Raw genomic sequence first — 20151 nt, 5'->3', positions numbered from 1 at the left:
GACACGAAGCTGTGGTATATGTAATATTTAGAATATTGGTCCTGATTCAACCCGTCGAGAACGTATAGAAAAATATGTTGACGAAGTTCGGTTGGTAGACGCGTTAGGTAGCATGGTAGGATGAAATCCTTGTGTTCAAAACAGAGCTGTCTTTCAGTCCAAGGGATTTTTTTGAGGCATTTGCGATTGTCCCCAATCGTGGCCTGGCAATAAGTTACCGTGTCGAGCTTCCTATGAGCCCAGCAGACTGGGACTCCTTGGGGTGGAAATATGGCAGCCCTGTTTTTGCATTTGTTGTAAGAATGTGTTAGTGCTGAGCATGGGCATGAAACTGGGTTTTTCTTCGGCTGCTTAGGGGGAGCCCTTGAACGTTGTTTGGCTGCAGTCATTCTCACTATGATACAACGAGGGTTGAACGTGATGAGGAGGGAGAGCGTAGTAAGAAGTTATGGATCCATAAGACATATAAATACCATGAGTGAGGGTGTTGAAGTTTCATCAACAAAGAGCATGATGGTTGTGTTGACGTTTCATCAACGAGCTTGATGGTTGCGTTGAAGCTGTAAACAAACAACTGTTTACCTAATGGGCAGCAGTGGATGTCTATAGCCGGTAAATCCGCAACAGCCCATAAATAGTATTTGTTTAGAACTTCAATGAGCAATAATGACTTATCGTTAAAAGGGATTTTGAAGATATCTACAGCTGATGGGATTTGCAATAAGGCTACATAGCTATGCAACATTCCCATCTTGAAACGAGCATCTCATTAGTAGCCACGAAAGTAGGCCCCGGAGTGGCTCCAAGTATATGAATTGTGAGCCAGATGTACTTATTTCATCTGGGGCGATCGATTTGTTGGGCTTTTTCTTTTCCACACTACGGTAGGTATATGATGTACTGAAGAGAAATGCTGACACGATCAAGCCATCTAACGTTATCAGAACCAATATTAACCGTCTGAGAGTAATATTTAATATCGCCGTTGTCTGGAGTTGGACGGACGGTGGGACGAAGGGACTTAATTCATGCCCCGACCGTTTGCGCTCATTTTCCGCCTCCTCTGTACGACAGCTGGTAGAGCGTAAAATGTAGAGAAGTGGGAAGTTGGCGCATAACTATCCAGCTGGTTTACCAAGGGGATTTTTCCATCAACCGCCCCTCATATCGACCAGAATGTTGCATAAAAGATTACATCTATGCAATATTTAGGTAGCATCGGCTAGGGAAAAATAATAAAAAAGCACAAACCCAAAGAACCTGGGACGGTGGTAGTCAGTTGATAGGCCCGTTTACCTCCCGCCCCGCCCCCGGGGTGTCCAGGTAAGGGTAAGGGGTGTTCCAACCAGAACCCAGAGGCTGGGCCATGCTGTACATAGTAAATGCAGAGTACTGGGTTCCTATCCCCTCACCTTCGTCTCTCCTTGGCCGTCGCCTTGTAGTCCCTGTCAAGAACGCAGGCACACTCTGGTAAACGTTGGGCCCGGTCGGTTTTTGCGTGACTGTCACAGTTCAACCGTGTACGTGTGTCAGTGAAAACGAGTCATCGTGTAGAAAGCAGACGTCAAGTGTCCTTCGACCCGAGCGGGGTAGTATAACCCTTCGTCAACAAATGAGATCCATAAGTAACAGTGCAGGTAGCAACGGGGAAGTTGGGGGCGCTATCGGCGTATATAGTTGTATGTATATGCCTGGCGTGTGATCACTGACCCGGGCGCGGACACCGGCACAACCACCTCGGGCCAGAAGCCAGGGAGACAGAAACGCTCGGGTAGAGGATGCACACGGCCGAGGAGAAGAAGGGCGACTAGGTTCATAACGCCTGCTGCTGTTAGGAGGTAATGACTTCGTATGCACACAACCACGAATTCCTGGGGAAGAGAGCGGCACGCCTGACACCTTGTCAGAAGGGCGATAATATCAGGCGGCTTTAACGTCCAGAGCACTTGCATGCAGCAGTGGTCTGTTGACTCTGTTGCAGCGAGTCAAAACCCTTGCTGGGCTAGTTAAACTATTATATTCCCTCCCAGGCTCATAGAGATATCTATACATATGGGGTTATGTCAGTGATTCCTGGGGGTCATGATACATAGTGCTTCTTACGGGCCTCCTCGGTACTGCGGCATGGTCATAGATCCACCGGATAGCAAGATTCTACCATCACGCGACATGGAATATGCCTGTTGATGCTGCACTCTGGAGTGAGAGTGTATACTTATTCTCTAATGTTAGATGTTAGTCGGGGAGCGCTGCAGATGGGAATAGAAGGTGATATCGTTTCGGTCTCGAACCTCTCTCGCCTGCACGTAAGCATGATAAGTCAGGATCAGGAACAGTATTCAACCAGCCTGTCCATGCCCCCATGTCATACATACATATCCTTATCCTGCCTACCATCCAGGGGGGCAAAAAGGAAGAAAAGAAAAGAAGAGAAAAAGAAATATAAGTACAGTTTTCTCCCTTTAGCTGCTGATCACTTTCAGGGGTAAAAAAAAGAGAAAAAACTCATCTCGTATATAACTTAACTACCAATGATGGAGGTATGTATGTACATCGCAGAAAATCAAGGGTGGCGGATGATATGATAATACTTTTTGATATCAGTTTGGTGCAACGCGCTACCAGCCAGCGGATCGAGAGATGAAGCAACGCTGTGGGAGATTCTCGACCAAGGCTCTTGTCCGGCCCCTGGCGGCAGCAGTCGATATGAGGAGGCGCAGGGATGCCCTTGACCTGGGAAGATGAAGAGAGCTGGCTCGTCTCTGCGGAAGAATATATACATAGTATATACACAACGCCTCGTGGAACGGCAAAGCAGACATGCATATAGTATGTACACTGCGCTGGTTTTGTGATGCCCATCCTGTGGGAAAAAGGAAACATGAGGTGGCCGCTGGCTGAAATAGAGATCATCATCGCGCACCTCCTGACGGTAGAATATACCACTGCCCAAGGCGTGTGTGTATGGGGCTGCTATGGAACAGCTCGCTCGATCTGGGGGTTCCACTGCGGACACGCTAGTTACCCAGGATTCATTCCTTTTCTTCTTGCATGGCCAGGTGAGGAGCGAACTGGGATAAGCTCTGTTCCTGCCGCTGTGTGGACAGATGCAAGCATCGACGCCCAATTATTGAGGAATCGAGTGAAGAAAACGGGAGAGAAAAAGAAAAGAAGAACAAGAGCTCCGTGCTGATCAAGAAAGAATCTCGAGTTTATATCCGGCTTGCTCTCCCCATCTTTCCGGAATGCCGGAGTTGGTGTTGATATCCTGCATCGTCCGGTAGACCGCCCGTCGTCTCTTCGTTCGTCTATTTATTATCACCCTTGGTCCCTCTTTTGGCTACCTCTTACGCTCTTTTTTTTTATCCCTCTCTTTTTCTCTTCTCTCGTTTAGTGTTTGGGTAGAGACGAAAGCTATTCACTACGTCGAACCTTGGGATTCATTGGAAAGATGAAGTCGTTATCACTCTTGGGCGTCTTCCCTCTCGCCCTCGCCTTGCCTGCTGTGAACCAGAACCAGAATCGGTTCAATATCCTCTCTGGTCTCGCCGACGGGGATAAACCACAGGCTATCAAAGATGCATTCACTCATGCGTGGAATGGATACCAGACCTATGCCTACCCGATGGACGAACTCAGACCGGTATCCAACAAGGGAACCAACCCACTGTACGAGATTATCTTTGTACCCCCTCTCGTTCTAGATACACATAAATCCCTCTTTGTCGACCTGTACTTATCCTTCTTAGGAACGGCTGGGGTGCTACACCGGTTGATGCGCTTTCCACTGCCATTATCATGGATATGCCAGATGTCGTCGATGAGATCCTGGACCACATAGAAAATATCGACTTCAGTAAGACGGATTATCTGTGCAGCTTGTTCGAGACAACCATTCGCTATCTGGGAGGATTGCTGTCGGGTTATGACCTGCTGAAGGACTCATATATGAATGTTGATGTACGTCTGATTTCTCCATAGGGATGCGCCGTCACGAAGTACCGTAATGCTGACACTGCCTTAGTCTAAGAGAGTCGACATCCTGCTCCAGAAGGCCACGGAGCTGGCAGATGTCCTGAAATTCTCTTTCAATTCCACCTCTGGCATTCCATGGAATAACCTTAACATCACTGCGCAGACAACGGTGAGTACTTTTTTTTTTGGGCAACGTTCGCCATCTTGGTCACGACATTGGCATGGGCTGACACCGTTTAACGTAGGACGGCTCTACTAGCAACGGCCTTGCAACGGTCGGAACGCTGGTTCTCGAATGTAAGATTGGCAAATATGATAACTTACTGGACATATCATACTGACACGTCTATAGGGACACGACTGTCTGACCTGACTGGTAAAGAAGAGTACGGAAAGCTTGCCCAGAAGGCTGAAGGGTACTTGCTAGATCCCCAGCCAAAGTCCAGCGAAGTGTTCCCGGGCCTGGTTGGAGGATCCATCAATATCAAGACCCACCAGTTTGAGCACGCCAGCGCCAGCTGGGAAGCCGGTGATGACTCTTTCTACGAATATCTGATTAAGATGTACGTCTACGACAACAGTGCGTTTGGCAAGTACAAGGACAGGTAAGAACTACTATATCCAGCGCGCACATATATATATATACTTACCAATGACGTAGATGGGTGCTAGCTGCACAGTCGACTATGCAGCACTTGAAATCCTCCCCAGTAGGACATCCTGACACCACTTTCATTGGATCCTGGTCAAATGGTGGATTGGTCAAGGGCTCTCAGCACCTTGCCTGTTTTGCCGGTGGCAACTTCATCCTCGGTGGACGAGAGTTGAACCGGCCTGACTTCATAAAATTTGGGCTCCAGTTGACCGATGGCTGCCATAAGACCTACATCGACACCCTCACCAAGATCGGCCCTGAATCGTTTGGCTGGGATGAGAATAGGGTTCCTAGTGGCCAGGCCAAATTCTTTGCCAAGAACGGCTTCTACGTAAATAGCTCTGGCTATGTGATGAGGCCAGAGGTTATTGAGAGCTTTTACTACGCCTTCAGAATCACTGGAGATAAGAAGGTATGTCCACATAAACGGCATGCCTACACATGTTACTGCGCTAGCTAACATGAATGTGCACATAGTACCGGGATTGGATTTGGGATGCCTTCGTGGCCATTAGCGAAACCACCATGACCGACAGCGGCTTCTCGTCCATAAGCAATGTCAACGCTGCCGGCGGCGGATCCAAGACTGACAGCCAGCCAAGCTTCTTCTTCGCTGAGACGTTGAAATACACCTACCTGGCTCACGCAGAAGGTATGTTGCGCTTTCTTGAACTTGCTATATCATGACCTGGACTAACTTCTACTACCACAGAGGCCGACTGGCAGATCAGCAGTAGTGGAAAGGACAAGTTCGTCTTCAACACAGAGGCACACCCCTTCCGTGTCCGTAAATAGACATCATCCCACTGTTTTTCATTTGTATATATTACTTTGAGCTGAAGACTGTCCTTGCTAGATACTTGGGCTGACTACCTTTCTAATCCAGTCCTCTTATTTCTACTTCTCCTTTTTGCCCCTTTTTCTTTCCACTTTCTTCTGCTGAGTAATATATTAATAATCCATTAATCCATCGGCTATTACCTAAGCCGATGACAAACTAACAAAGCTCAACTGGCTCGGCTAGAAACGGCTTATCCCGTCCAGGCCGCGGCTAGTGCCTCCCCCACAAGTCCCGATCGAGCAAGGAAAGCGGCTTGCGAAGTTGCAAGAAACGAGGTTTTAGGCCGGTAGCGCGCGTCAGCATTCTCATCGCCAACTTCATCAAGTATCAGCATCATCATGTCTGTCGTTATTCGGGGAGAGGCACGGCGAAAGCACATAACGTAACAGCAGAGACGCTGGCGTGAGAGGAAGATACCGAAAAGGAAAACAGACAAAAAGGAAGAGCGCAAAAGAACAGAAGAGCCGGAGAGACGGGAGGAAGAGAGACCTATAAAGCGAGGAATGGAGGGTGCAGAAGTCGAACGGCCAACATGGAGTCGGGCATCGAGCCGGAGAGAATTCCTACGCACATATAAAGCATGCATGTCCTGCCGTCAGCGCAAAGCGAAGTGTGAGCTGGGTGGAAACAACGATCGCGGGATTCCGCCAGGTCCGCCATGCCTGAGATGTCGCAGAGAGCAGCGGAATTGTCAGTTTAGTGAGGATCGGGCGTGGGCGCGGAAAAAGAAGAAGGGTAAATACTGCTGCAATTCCTCCCCGCCTCCCTCACCGCCTTCCGCCCCTCCGCCTTGAGTACTTTCTTTTCTTTTCTGCCGGATGGCGGATAAATAGCGGGATTTCAGCGGAGAGGCGGGAATCATAATGCGCATCTTAATGTCTTACATCTTGGGATTGGGGATGACTTGCATATATATAGAGTGTTTGGCTAATGCTTATTTTCTCTTCTATATATAGACTCGGCAAATACATCCGCGCCAGAACCGTTGACACCGTTTCCCAACGCTACCGCTACCACTACAGGACAAATAACCGTTGCCGAAGGTGATGTGGAGGAAAACAATCAGACAAACCAATCGTCTCATGATGGGCCGTACTCGGTGTCTAACGCTGAGGATATGGATACGCCGTCCTCGACCGGGCACCATGCTCACAATCTAGCCGGCACGGCTGCCGGTGTACCTAATTCCAGCACTAGTACCGCGAGCGGACATACAAACATGCATTTTGACCCCATTGGCCGTGCGGCGCCTGCCACACCGGCTAATATGAGCAGTACCGGGAGCTTGTCACCAGTCTTGACTTCGTCTACAAATTATAACCTCCATAGACGCGAGTATCGGGGCGGCTCGTCAGATCGGCATCATGCAGGTGTACAGTCAAGCAGCTCCCACGGCCTGCATAATTCCGTCATGCGGACCGTCGTGTCGAGTGGCAATGATGCCTTGAATATTTTGTTTCAAGCGGCTGCGCAGGAACAGGATAACGAGATGGCGGACGTCGAGCATAATGAACGCCGACCATCTATATCGAAAGAATGTGGTCCTGGAGAGGACAATAACGGAGGTATTGGTGCGGGTAATTGCACAGCACAAGAACGTCCTTACTCGCGTCAACATCAGAAGTCTCAATCTCACGCGGGGATGCGCACCTACGACACTCCAACATCAACCGCTTCGTATGGGGCGTCCCCTGCAGCCGATCCCACACAGCTCTCGCACGTTGGGCCGGACGTTTTAGCCGTTTGGGACCAATGTCGTTTTGTTAAGATGGGCTGGTTCTCATCTCGAGAAGCGGTGACATATATCGATATGTATGTATATGCTCTCCATTTTGCCGTAACTACCTAACTAATATACCCCAGGTTCTTCAAAAACATGGCGCCACTATCTCCTATTCTCTCATATTTCTATTCACATCATAGAAATCACTATTGGCTTATCACCCAAGAGCCTGTCCTATGTTGTACTATTCTTATGATTTCGTCACGATACCATACGCTACCTGGGGTGGGCGGAGCTTCCCGAGGCTTCTTCATCCACCAGAGACTCTGGCAGCATTGCCAACATTTAATAATGCGTGTGATGCTAGGCCAGGAGAAAGGGTCAAAAGCCAAAACTCGCACTGTTGGGACCATTGAAGCTCTGCTGTTGATGTCAGAATGGCATCCGCGGTCTCTCCATTTCCCACCTGAGAGTGATGGATGGGACTCAGATTTAATGATGGACAACACTCCTGAACACCATGACTCCACAAGCCCAGATTCGTCTGTATCCGCTTCTAGTAGATGGCTAGAGGACGTCATCGAGCCTGCACGCCGTTCAGATCGAATGTCGTGGATGTTACTCGGGTCAGGTCTAACGCTGGCCCACGAACTTGGAATCTTTGATACTGATGATTCGCGAGCTAAAAGCCTTATATCGAGCCCGGAGGTAGAAAACCAGGGATTCCCCCTCGATGAAACCATGAACTTCCCTCGCCATCGTATTCGGCAGCTTCTATATGTCTTTATTAACCAGCTGGCCTCCCGGTTAGGCTGCATGTCATTAATGCCTCAGAGCCTGAACCATTCCATAGTTGCACCATCGTCGCAAAATACCGGTATTGACGAGTGGCAATCGTTTATGAACTCATGGATTGAACTGACGAAGCTGGCGAAATCCGTTACCGACATGTTCTTCCCATCTGCAACGTTTACACGCCAACAGTTACACAGTGGTCGATACATTGGACTTCTGGATCATTTTCGTCCCCTGCTTTCCCAGTGGCGCCAGAAACATCTTGACACAAAACGTAAGCATACCCAACTAAATACAGCCTGCATTCAACTAACTTGTATTAGATCTGTCACGCCCATTTGGCGACATGATATTCATTGAATACCAATTCGTCAGAGTTTACACTAATTCCATTGGCATGCAAGCTGTTGTGGAACGTGTCCTTAATGAGTCTGATCCTGACATAGTTATGGATGACGTCCGGCAAGCAAATATGGACGAAATTGACTACGAATTCATACAAGAAGTCATTGACGGTTCATGCAGCCTACTCCAAAAGGTCACTACACTTGCAGAAAACGGTGCTCTTCGGTTTTCCCCCGTCAGAATATTTCTACGCATTACAAGCTCGTCAATATTCCTCCTTAAGGCGCTAAGCTTGGGTGTTCGTAATGCCAAACTCCAAGAGTCTCTGGATATTTTGACCAAAAGTATCCAGGCACTACGATCTAGTTCACTAGATGATATCCACCTAGCATCTAGATATGCAACGCTGCTAGACTCCTTGCTTTCCCGACTACGACGAAGTTTTGTCCTATCAAACAAGAACCCAAAAGTTAGCAGAACGACAACCCGTCCATCCTCAGTTACTCCATTACCGAAGGCACAGAATGCTCCTCCTGCAAATCATTTACCGCAAGCGTCGCCACAACAGCTTCAGCCTCAGCAGCAGCAGCAGCAGCAGCAACTACCCCACCCTCTACAACAGGCACAAATGCAAGAATACTCTCCTGGTGACATTCCTGGTCCAATTGCCATGAATGCCTCTATGGATGTTTCGAATAACCCAGTTTTTGAGGATCCAATTTCTTCATTGAACGATATAAGTGCTGATGACTGGCTGTCGTTGCCCTTTGACCCGTCAATGGCACCCTTTGGGGATGGCGGTAACCAAGCCTGGTCAGGCTTTGAAGGGGCCAATTTGAACTTCATCTGGAACTTGCCTTCGTGAGGAACTGTGTTTCCTCCGGTTCTAGTTTAATAGCCTCTCCGTAAAGGGTTGGCGTTGTGAACTTTCCCCCGAAGCGGCAATAACTACTAAAGCTTCCGCTTGGCAGCTTGTTCCAAAGAAGAATAATCTTGCCATGATTGACGAACATGCATTGTCCTGTGCTTGTACGGTCAGCACAGGAAGTGGCTATATTCACTTATATGCACACATGGGGCAGATATACATTTTATGCTCTCCCGTCATTTAATCTCCAATATATATCCGCTCAAGAACATATGTCGGAAACGTACTCAATCTCGTACATCTCGAAGTTAGTTATCTTCGAGTATCAACATTTTTTCAAAATTATTACTGATATATTGGACGCCAGATCTCATTATATATATACCCTTCCTCTCAGATTATATTTCACATCATGTATCTCTGCTGTTAGACTTTCCGATATATCAAGATCCCAGCGAAACAAGACTATTAGCTGGACTATATTGACAATAGATTTCCTGTATTTATGACAGCACTAATAAAACCTTTACAACGCTCAATATTCTTCCAATTGAAGAACATGAATTGTTATCTTCCCGCCTCCCTTTGACTCGACCCTAGTTAGCGCGTCTTTCCTTGTCGCCAGGTAGGCGAACCCGATCTTCTCATATACCCTACGACTGGCAATGTTACCATCAAACATACTAGCTCGGATATCTTTCATGTTCATATGTTTTTTACCCCATTGAATCATTGCCCTCGCTGCATCAGTCGTGATGCCGCGACCATGGTAAGCTGGGTCAAGGAAGTCTACTCAATTTTATCAGCCATCATCGTGGATATGATCACCTCAAAAATGGCTGTTGTGAAGTTGAACTATGGAGGAGAGACTTACTTCCCATTGCCCATGCGATGCTATCGTCGCCCACTTCCTTTGCCTCGTTGGCCTTTACGATTGCCTCCCTCTCTGCATCATCCTCGATTTCCAAATAGTCGTACCTCCTCATGCCAATACAGCCTATCAATACCTCCTCGCCGGTATCTGGCTGTATCTCGCGAATTGAACCCACAGGACAGCCACTAACGAAGGGATTTTTGTTCCCATTGCCATTCATTATGCTGCTATGGTCTTGGATTTCCTTCAAAACCAGCAATTCCTGCGCAATGGCGGTTTCAGAGTATTCAATTGCCATTTCCAGAGTGTAAGGGTATGGAGGGCCGAAGAGCCATCTCGCTACCTCGAAGTTGTTGAGGACTTTTACGGCAAAATGTACATCCTCAGGTCGTCGAGGGGTGATAATGAGGTTTGGGCGGCCGGGAATAGTAAGATACGGCTCTCCGCCTGGTCTGTCATATAGGAAATCCATTGGCTTCTGACACGTAGCGCAGCGGCTGCTGCGAAATATGAACAATTGATGATTTTCTTATAACAAGCCAGCCATCGGTGAGGCTGCTTTCCTCACTTTTATATTGAACACACCCTTGAATCTTATATGAGTCAAACCAACAAATATAGTTCTCCAGTAACCAATCATTACTATGTAAGTAGTTGTTAGTCCGGGGCTTAGCCTCAATATACACGGGTTCCGGATCCTTCCAACTCCTTATATGTTGGATTTCCGAGACAAAACAGATCACTTTTAAGGAATGAATTGTTGCTAGAGAATCACTATCACTGGCCTCTATGTATAGAAAAATAAAGATGCATTTATCATTAATTTGTTTTGTTTATTTACATGGATCCTGCCTTTGAAAGGTCCGGAGGTGCGATAGAACGATCCTATCCCCTAAACCCATCATGGCTCGCAGCTTAGATGAACCCCGTTTGGAGGAAGAAACTAGGAAAGGAATAATGTGGAGAGAACAATCTTCAGTTAGTCGATACGAGCCGCCTCCGCCCATGGCCTGATTCGCGTGACAGGGCCTTGGTATACATTTCGGGCATGCGCGAAATAGTAGATTAGGGCGAAGATTATCACTCCGCCGAAAATGGCACAGCTCCAGTTCATATTCATCGTGGTGACCTCTCTGGTAAGCGGAAAGAATGAGAACCCGAATGTGATTAGAAGAAAGAGGATGGCCATGGTCTCAACAGTGCTGGACCATGCACCCATGCTCCATCTGGCTGGGGGAAGTGGCTCGCCGCGCCAGCGTCTGAGGCGTACGCAAGAGATGGAAATAATGTACGAGGATAGCAGTGAGGCAGTACCAAGAGATATGATGGCCTGGAACGCTACCGAGGACCCGATATTAATCAGAGATAGGAGACAGACGATAAAGAAGCTGACGCAGAGCGAGTTGAGAGGGACGACGAAGCGTTTATCAATCTATGCATAGCGAGTATGAGTATAATTTATAATGGCTCCATGTTGAAGGATAGTAAACATACCTTGGCAAAGAATGAAGGGAAAGGGATTCCGCCGTCACGGGCGAATGCATAGAGCTGACGGGAGGTAGTTGCAACGTTGCTGATAGCAGAACAGGCCTGGAGGACCAGCATGAGGGATGTCATTGCAGTCGTTGCCCTCACTGAACGGGTGGCATGCAAGAATACCGAAATAAATGGGAAGCCCGTTTCGTCTTTAAGGACCTTATCAACGTCGTACACGCAAAAGGCGTACGTGATCAACATGATTAAGCCGGTGCTGCCATTCAGAACAAGGGTCCAAAGCATGCTTAGGGGCAATACTCGAGAAGCATCTCTGATTTCTTCAGCTATTTTAGAGAGTCAGGTGAGTCGGTACTTAGAAGATAGAGAAAAGGAGAGTACATACACATGTGCACGGCAGAATCCGGCCCTATGCAAGTAACATTAGCAGTGCTTATAATGGTTCGGGGCAATAGATTCAATACCTATAAGGGCGTAGATAGGGGCTCCTAACCCGACGAGGCAGGCGAGGCCATTATTCCCCCAACCTCCTCTGTCGACCACGTTTAGGAAGACATCCTCTGCTGAATTCAATGGGGCCAGCACCCAGAGAGGGATCAAAACGGCGAAGAATCCAAATACGTGGACGAGGAGAATGACCCCTTCAATGAAGGGTAGCTTTTGCGCGAAGAAGGTGTTGAAGATAATGGCCATGAAGGCAATGGCAATAATAAGCAGAGTACCATGCCACGGTTTAGGATGATAGTGGTCAGGGTTATTGATTGCAATAAGGCCAACGATCATATTCGCAACTGTGTAGGAGCAACCTGCGATACCAGTGTGCCAACCAAGCACGCAGACCCAGCCGGTAACATAGCTTAAGAATTTCTGACTGCTGGCGGGTGCAAATTCAGACACCCAATGGTATTGTCCTCCTGAAGTCGGAGCCCTATATAAGTGATATCTGATGAGAACGGCCCAATAAAAATTATTTCCTTCAAAGGAGAGAAGACTAACATTGATGCCATCTCTGCCATTGACAAGATCACGAACGAGAAGCCGAATAGGCCACCGATGTAGGTATAGATCATTCCACTCAGTCCACCGTTTAGCAAGCCAGTTGCGCTGGCACTGTGTATAATATCAGCCTCTTGTTCTACTGTATATATTATGTCTCTTGGGGTCGTTGGACGTACATCATAACCACTTCCCATGTACACATGAGGACGGCAGCAAATCCTAGAACCGATACGAACCGGAAATTCCGCTGGAAACATGGTTAGCATATCAATTCCATATCAGCTTGAAGGAATTGAAGAACTTACGTTCAACTCCTGGTTGTTTCCAACTCGATACATGTCGCGTTTGTCCTGGAGAGTTCCTCCGCGCATAGAGGCCAGGCTTTCGCCTGCCTCCTCACCAGCAGGACTGTTGGTCTCCGGCGACACATCGTACTTGATCTCTGACTTGAAACCCATGGCGGCGGTCTGCTTGACACAGTGGAAGACGAAGTCAAAAGACAAGGAACAGAAGCGGAGGTGGGAGGGCCTCTTGGAGACTTTAAGAGAGAAAAGCAACCTGCATGATCAACTGCGGAACCTCGCACAAAGCCCGCCTTGCAGATGTCGGACGAAACAAACGCGGGATTGGGATATCATTATTCGTCCTGGGGGGTGTTCGAGAACGAACGGACATGCTCTCCCGTTTTGGGTGAACAGGGGAGAGGTCTTGCTGGACAGTTACCAGGGGGGGGAGGGAGACAGCATGGCTACATGTGTATCTGCATATACCCATGGCCAAGGTGTGCCCGAGATACATAACTATAGTATCAAGATACTATAAGGATAAACTGGCGGCAGACGGGCAAGCTGGGTACCTTGCCAGTAAGCATTTTATATGCATGTCCCACTGCAACCAACGTCTTTTGCTTCCCCTGCGAAAGGCCTGCGCCCAGAGAAACGGCGCCAGTTTATACCAATGAATAGAAAAGCCGAGCCCAGGAGAAGCTTTGTTGAGAGAAAAGCTTGGGGATCTTTTTACATCTTTTGTCAACCATCAGGTATATAATGGCAGAGACATTATAGGGGACTGATACCCATGCTGCGTGTTCAACATGCTGGGATAACTAATTGGCCATGCTCGAGTACGAGGGACAGGAATTTTGCTAGGCCCGGAACCCTCGCCACCCCTGAAGGCTCTAACGAGGACTTTCCAACATACCCTGCTATAGATACATATATGTAATCTGCCCATATATGGCCGGGGAAGGTCACGCTCAGGATGCAGAGCTGCCATCAAATAACACATATATTTACGGAGCACAAACTGTCAAGGTGGAGAAAGCGATGGCGATGATGGTTCAAGCTCCATTTCAACCCTCTCTAGGCTGGGGATTTACGACGAGCCAAACGTTCTTCCCGCTCACTCCATTTCGCCTATAAATATCTGTCAGAATCTGCCATTCGGCCAAAAAGGCGAGCCCGCACTAATTGGTGGCAGAGAGACTTGTTATATTTGACAATATCCTAAACTCAACGATTTCTTTAGCCTTCGGTCCAAAGGTTCCTGACTTTACGAGCTCTCAGGCTTTGTGGCTCCTTTTCTTTGTCTGATAGCAAACAAATGCCAACCAAGGCGTCTTCCTAGCCGGAAGCATTGGGTAACTGTTTCAACCAACGATTTCAATTGGAGCTCTCTTGAATGGGATGGACACTCCCGAAATACATTCCGGATAGAACTCAACCATCGCACCGGAGAGATGTCGCCCTATTCCCTGCTAGCCCCCTTGCTGTCATACTCTGTCCTTCTCGACCTCCCGAATTCCCCGATCCGGTATGACGTTTCTAAGGCGCCTCTTGCTAGCGTGCGACGGTATAGATTGCCTCGCCGCTTTAACGTCCTCCCGCTCCACCCAAAATCCTCGCCATCTCCCGATGCCCCCTGGCTCCTCTTCTGGCTGTCCGCAAGCTGGCATCCATACCGTTACATCTTATAACGATTGTTTCATCCACCACATAGATCTCCAGACATGTCAGTTCACATAAACTCCTGAGCTCTCCAGACAAACTCGGCCACCTTTACCAGTTCATGCCTTTCAACAACGATATCAGTCTCTCTGCGGTCGCGTTTCGCGCGACGGATCACTTTCTCAAAGGGGATAGTGAGCTCCCCTGTGGCTCTTGTGATACCGTTTTCATGAATCACCTCAACCGTTTGCACGGTTGATCCATTTGGCTGGAAAGAACGGGTGGCTGGCCGGGATGGAGGATAGTAGTGCTCCCAGCGCTGTAGAGTGAGATGCGGAGTGCGCCGGCTGATGTCTATGGTAATAACAACCTTGGTCCTAGACCCATTTGCCTCTCGGTTTCCGACAGGCCCGTCTCTATTACGAGTACGGGCCACGTTATATCCTCTGCTAGTGCATATCCAAGGTCGGGTACCTTCTTCTAGGTACTATTAGAACTCGATATTCGGCCTTATCAGTAGCAACGAGTTGGTCTTCAAGGCCCATCTGGGTAATCCTGGTTTAGATATATAGCCGTAGACGACTAGTCGCTAGTTTGTGCGCAAGCGTCAATCTGCCATTAGGCCAAAAAGACGAGCCCGCACTAATTGGCGGCAGAGAGACTTGTTATATTTGACAGCAATCCTCGTCATAACTTCGAGAACGATGACTGAATCTTCTTGGAGATTGTAAGTTAGATAGGGGCCTTTATTATCGGGATAGCCCTTTTTAAAGTCTCTTAAGAAGGTATTGGGTACGCAGGTCACTATTAAAAAAGGGCTCTTGGAACTATCTGCACCGCACTCTTTCATATTGGTATATTTGACCTATGGTGTTCCTTCAGGGAGCCCAGTCAATAGCTTTGAAGAGGCAATACAGCAAGTTGCCTCACTCGTCTCGCCTAGAGGAGCCATGACGCGCTGGAGAGTACAAATACAGGTTATGTGTTGTTTCGATGGTGTTGTCGGACGGTGTTGTAGTTTGCTATGTGGACGCTCCAAACGCGCTTTGTGACGTCAACGTTTGGCGGCCTCGAGAAGCTCTCGCGTATAACCATATATCAGGGCTTGGCATCAGCTTTGCTGGCGGCGATAAAACGACCATTTGGTGGACACTCGCTGGTTTACGCTGTACTCTAGAAGCCAGGGCAGGGTCAGGACAACGAGAACCAGCCATATTATCCGGTCTAGGGCAGTCGTGGGTTAACAAAGCCGATTGCTCTAACCACTAACTACACGGTGGGACTTGAGGACAGCTCAGACTTTTCACATAGCTAGTTCAACGCTAGTTAGGCAGTGCCAGCCACTTTGGTGATACCCTGATTTACTCCGTACTCCAATGTGCGACGTTATTCTTCCCTGGGTGCGCGTATGCATAACGCTCGGCGCTAAGTGTAGGGTCTGAAGTCCCTTGTGCGCTATAGCACTGACGGGAATCCTCCTGACTCTCACCACTCCAATGAAGAGCTCTCCTACATTATCTTATGGCTCCACCGGACACACTTCCATGGCATCCTGATTCACGAACGTTGGTGTCGGCCAATTCTGATGTGATCGTTCATTTCTTGTGTTGGTGGAGTGCACATTCGTGACAACCCCCAGCCCCTACTATAAGCATATCGACCTTGTTATCGCCAGCTTATTCTTAAGATGCTTTTACCGTGTACTCTGTCCTACCTACAGTGCGCAGGGGATAAATGTACGGAATGCAGGGAAACAAAACTTGGTCCCTGCCTCGACCAAAGCATCGGGCATGTCCAAACCCAGGCTATAATCAAAAGATATACACCGCGAATCGATGCTATTTGTTATGCCTTCTTGTATTGCCACAAAGCCCCTGCATCCCTGAATGGAGGATTGCATAGCGGAATTTTAGCAAGTCTCTCCTATTCGACCGCTAACTCCACTAGCGAGTTGGATATACAGATCATATATACACCAAATATCAGGAGTATTATACATTTACTGGCTTACTTTCTATGGAGCACTTATATCATTCTTTATGAGAGCTACCACATAGATCGTGAGATTGGTTGGTGTTTCATAACCAGGACCTGCCAGAATATAACTTCTTGCCATGGGACGAGATTTGGGACGTTAAGCCCAACTCTCACACAACAAGACTTGGGAACCGATGATTGTCTACCCATTGAACACGGCATGATAGATGGAGAGCCCATCTGCTATCCCAGAGGGCCACCGCGCCTACCTTGTCACTGACACCGACCAAGGTGGACATATCGTTATTGTCTCAACTCTCTTGATGTCATGGATGGTATTATGCTTCTTCATTCGGATATACATTCGATCGGATATAAATGGGCCTTTTGGTTTGGACGATTCAGTCGTGGGGATAGGATCAGTATGTTACTTTATCGTCAAATTCGTCCAGCTTTTTTTCCTTTTTTCTTTTTCACCTGTCTAACTCTTGAAATACTACAGACTCTAGGCATTGTCCATGTTGGTGTATTGTTAAAAGCAGTCAGCCAGGGAATAGGAAAATCGAACATATATCTACAACCATCCGAAGTAGACTCAGCTGAACAGGTAGCACTTCGGTTCTCAATCTCTTCTTGCCTTGCCACAGTGGCCATATAGTTCTATGAGGGAAGCTAACCGTATTTCCTAGACTCTATATGCTAGCGATATATTCTTCATCTTAGCACATTCATGCGCTAAGGCGTCTGTGGCACTGCTTTTATTCAGATTGGGACGAGACATTTTATACAAACGGGTGTGTGCTTCAATAGCACTCTTCATCGGCATATGGGGAGTTGCAGCTACAACCACCATGTCAATTAAGTGCGACCTTTCGAGACCTTGGATCTTGAATGACAAATGCAGTTATATTGTTAGTGGCCTTTCTTGCGCTTCAGCGGTCTCTGCGCTTCATTGATTCAGCTAACAATATCATTACTTTTGATGGGTAGGAGTTGCGCTGGCAGGTTATCACAGCATTTGACGTCATGACTGAACTTCTGATATTCGGGATGTTGGTGTATCTCATATGGGGCTTACAGATGGTGATGAGCCGAAAAGTTATTATTGTCAGCGCTTTCGCATGTAGACTTCCGTAAGCTTCCTTCTGCCCTTGAGTTTCATTAACCGAAGCTAACACTCAACCACTGGCCATAGCGTTGTTGGATTCTCTATCTTTCGATTGACGACGATACATGGCGTGGTAGACCTCCGTGACCCAACGCTTTCGATGGTACCCTACGTTATCTGGACAGAGATACTCTTACATTACAGTATCATGGCGGCGACAATACCCTGCCTCAAACCATTCTTCATTGCATTTAACACGGGATGGGGCCAGGGAAGCCACAAAAGGACAAGCAGGTATCCGCCCTACAATTCTCGGACAAGCTCAAAGACCGGTCCTAATTTTTCCAACAAACTTGGGAAGATAATGGGATCTCCGCAGTCTGATTTTCGGAATGACACCTCTGGAACAAGAAGTATATCGCAAGCTCTAAATCGCGGGGGTGCACCTTCAGTTGAGAGTCATGAATCGCAGCAGATGATTATCCGAGAGACTAGGGGTTGGACGGTTGAACATGAAAGTTTCGAAATGAGAAGCTATGGAAATATGCATCAAGCTTGATCTACTCGCAATGGGAAGAGCATGAAGTAAATGGAGTTAGGCTTGGGAGCAAATATTTCTGGAGTTTCTACTACTTTGCCCGGGTGTTAGCTTTAGGCTATGGTACGATATAATTGATGTATACTGTTGTTGATATGAGCCTCTTTTCTAGTTTTACAGTTGATGTATACTGTTGTTGATATGAGCCTCTTTTCTAGTTTTACAGTTTGCTACCGTATTGTGCAAAGGAGGACACATGAGCACGAAAACCGGCATACTCTGCCACAACACCCCTACTATGTTGTACATCCATAATTATGACATGCACCCAAGCACATAGTAAATTACACTAGGAGTTACCTCGTACGATACACCCTGTGAACCATCCTTGCCATTATGTCCTAAACAGGAACATAATCCGAGATAATTTCTGAAGATCACCCGACAGTCTGGAGCTGTGGTAAAGTAAGTATCTATAGCCAATGCCCATATTGAATATATGCATGACTATTCTTTCGGTAGGGGGCAGAAATAGTTACTGATAATATCACCATCAAAGCCCCGCATACGTGCAGAGTACCCAGGTATATAGATACAGTTGCTCATATCCGGCGTTATATAGCCGAGATAGCCTGTAATCCTCAGCCAGCCTTTCCGTACATACTATGTATGCATTAACTTCGTTGATATGCTCGACTTGCATATGCCCAGCAACGTAACTTAAGAAGCATCACATAACAGTTGAATGCTCGTCTCTTCCACAAGATTATAACTGAGCTAAGCAGAGTTAAAAATAACTCTTTAACTAGCTTCGGCGGGCCGACGCCTTTTTTTCCCTTCCTCGAACCTTCATATAACTTTATTGCCCCCTTATTCCGACCACCATCCAGACGTCTGACGGGCAGTCTCCCTCACTTGGATGTAATCAAGCATAAGTATGGATTTTTTTTCTTTTGTGACTCTCAGCCGTATGGCTATAGTCACTGTCTGTGGCGGGTTTAGCGATGGTTAACGGAGAATTCCAGCTCACTTGCAAGCAGATACCAGAAAGAACATTGATGTCTGGAATGCTTAACTAATGAAAAGTTTTGTGTTTTATAGATTTTGAATCTGTCCAAGCAAGGTACCATTTCCTGCGTATCGTTATTATCGCGGAATGGTGCGCCTTGTCATCACCCGGGTCACTGATGCGGACTGGGATCAGCTTGTAGAGGTTCAATTTAAAGCCTTTGCTTCCGAACAGTTCTGCCAATTCGTCAATGGCAAAGACACTCCTTTGAATAGGGAGCGGTGCAAAAAGAAATACACTTGCCATGAACCTGAAATATGGGGTGGTGCGCTTTGGCTGAAAGTCATTGATGCAGATGAGGTCCCAAGCAGCCATGGCAAAAGCAATGGCAATGGGAGCGTAAATGGGAACGGGAACGGGTGCTCTCCAACCATCCTTGGGGCCGCGCTCTATAGGCTTAATCCAAATTACTCGGCTGAAGATTTGAAGCGGACTGACTTGGAACCTGAAAGTTTTAAGTGGCTGGACGACCCGGAGGAACGGAGGATCGCAGTGACAGTGATTCACGATGTGATGGACAGAAAGCTTAGGTTCATCAAAGAGCCGCATATCCGTTAGTCCATTCTCGTTCCCACATACAGATCTTTTTGCACTTGGTTAACATCTATACCCCCTTGAACCAGAACTCTCCATTCTCTTTGTTGCGCCTGACCACCAACATAAAGGCATCGGCGGCTCCTTGGTAAACTGGGGAATTCAGCTTTCTAAGCAAATGATGCTTCCGCTTTGGGTTGAGTCGTCGACCACAGCGTATAATCTTTATTTGCGCCGCGGGTTTAAAGACCAAATCCGCTCAAAGGTCATTATAGGGTCCTGGGACATCGAATATTCAATTTTGAAATGGGAGCCTGAACAAAAGCACCAGGCAGTCAAGGGTAAATGAGACGACTTTTGGTAGTGGTCAGAGTTATATGTTTTGTCTGTTCTATACTATACTTGTAATT

General features: G+C 47.5%; 8 protein-coding genes across 8 annotated transcripts; 4 read left to right on the top strand and 4 right to left on the bottom strand.

Annotated features, from left to right (window-relative positions):
* Positions 1-1408: 1408 nt before the first annotated feature.
* Positions 1409-2171, bottom strand: MCYG_00424 (uncharacterized protein; the record flags this gene model as incomplete). Its single annotated transcript, XM_002850274.1, has 4 exons — positions 1409-1502; positions 1711-1807; positions 1947-2044; positions 2104-2171. The coding sequence occupies 4 exons, from the start codon at positions 2169-2171 to the stop codon at positions 1409-1411; spliced, it is 357 nt and encodes a 118-aa protein (XP_002850320.1).
* Positions 2172-3451: 1280 nt separating this feature from the next.
* Positions 3452-5425, top strand: MCYG_00423 (1,2-alpha-D-mannosidase; the record flags this gene model as incomplete). Its single annotated transcript, XM_002850273.1, has 8 exons — positions 3452-3669; positions 3750-3960; positions 4025-4144; positions 4221-4272; positions 4328-4580; positions 4637-5042; positions 5108-5282; positions 5343-5425. 8 exons carry the CDS (start codon positions 3452-3454, stop codon positions 5423-5425), a joined length of 1518 nt encoding a protein of 505 aa, XP_002850319.1.
* Positions 5426-6346: 921 nt separating this feature from the next.
* Positions 6347-9199, top strand: MCYG_00422 (conserved hypothetical protein; the record flags this gene model as incomplete). Its single annotated transcript, XM_002850272.1, has 4 exons — positions 6347-6392; positions 6428-7283; positions 7395-8263; positions 8313-9199. 4 exons carry the CDS (start codon positions 6347-6349, stop codon positions 9197-9199), a joined length of 2658 nt encoding a protein of 885 aa, XP_002850318.1.
* Positions 9200-9737: 538 nt separating this feature from the next.
* MCYG_00421 (acetyltransferase) lies at positions 9738-10548 on the bottom strand (the record flags this gene model as incomplete). The annotated part of the gene is made up of 2 exons (XM_002850271.1): positions 9738-9991; positions 10077-10548. 2 exons carry the CDS (start codon positions 10546-10548, stop codon positions 9738-9740), a joined length of 726 nt encoding a protein of 241 aa, XP_002850317.1.
* A 507-nt stretch (positions 10549-11055) lies between these two features.
* Positions 11056-13027, bottom strand: MCYG_00420 (conserved hypothetical protein; the record flags this gene model as incomplete). The annotated part of the gene is made up of 6 exons (XM_002850270.1): positions 11056-11508; positions 11571-11896; positions 12035-12498; positions 12567-12680; positions 12746-12816; positions 12875-13027. The coding sequence occupies 6 exons, from the start codon at positions 13025-13027 to the stop codon at positions 11056-11058; spliced, it is 1581 nt and encodes a 526-aa protein (XP_002850316.1).
* A 1558-nt stretch (positions 13028-14585) lies between these two features.
* MCYG_00419 (uncharacterized protein) lies at positions 14586-15060 on the bottom strand (the record flags this gene model as incomplete). The annotated part of the gene is made up of 2 exons (XM_002850269.1): positions 14586-14931; positions 14990-15060. 2 exons carry the CDS (start codon positions 15058-15060, stop codon positions 14586-14588), a joined length of 417 nt encoding a protein of 138 aa, XP_002850315.1.
* A 1659-nt stretch (positions 15061-16719) lies between these two features.
* MCYG_00418 (conserved hypothetical protein) lies at positions 16720-18159 on the top strand (the record flags this gene model as incomplete). Its single annotated transcript, XM_002850268.1, has 5 exons — positions 16720-16914; positions 16995-17099; positions 17182-17436; positions 17483-17625; positions 17688-18159. 5 exons carry the CDS (start codon positions 16720-16722, stop codon positions 18157-18159), a joined length of 1170 nt encoding a protein of 389 aa, XP_002850314.1.
* Positions 18160-19294: 1135 nt separating this feature from the next.
* On the top strand, positions 19295-20090 carry MCYG_00417 (conserved hypothetical protein; the record flags this gene model as incomplete). The annotated part of the gene is made up of 2 exons (XM_002850267.1): positions 19295-19760; positions 19831-20090. The coding sequence occupies 2 exons, from the start codon at positions 19295-19297 to the stop codon at positions 20088-20090; spliced, it is 726 nt and encodes a 241-aa protein (XP_002850313.1).
* Positions 20091-20151: the final 61 nt, after the last annotated feature.

This window comes from Microsporum canis, genomic scaffold (assembly GCF_000151145.1).
Source record: "Microsporum canis CBS 113480 supercont1.1 genomic scaffold, whole genome shotgun sequence".
Taxonomy (NCBI): Eukaryota; Fungi; Ascomycota; class Eurotiomycetes; order Onygenales; family Arthrodermataceae; genus Microsporum; species Microsporum canis.
This window is presented reverse-complemented; position numbering and strand designations above follow the sequence as displayed.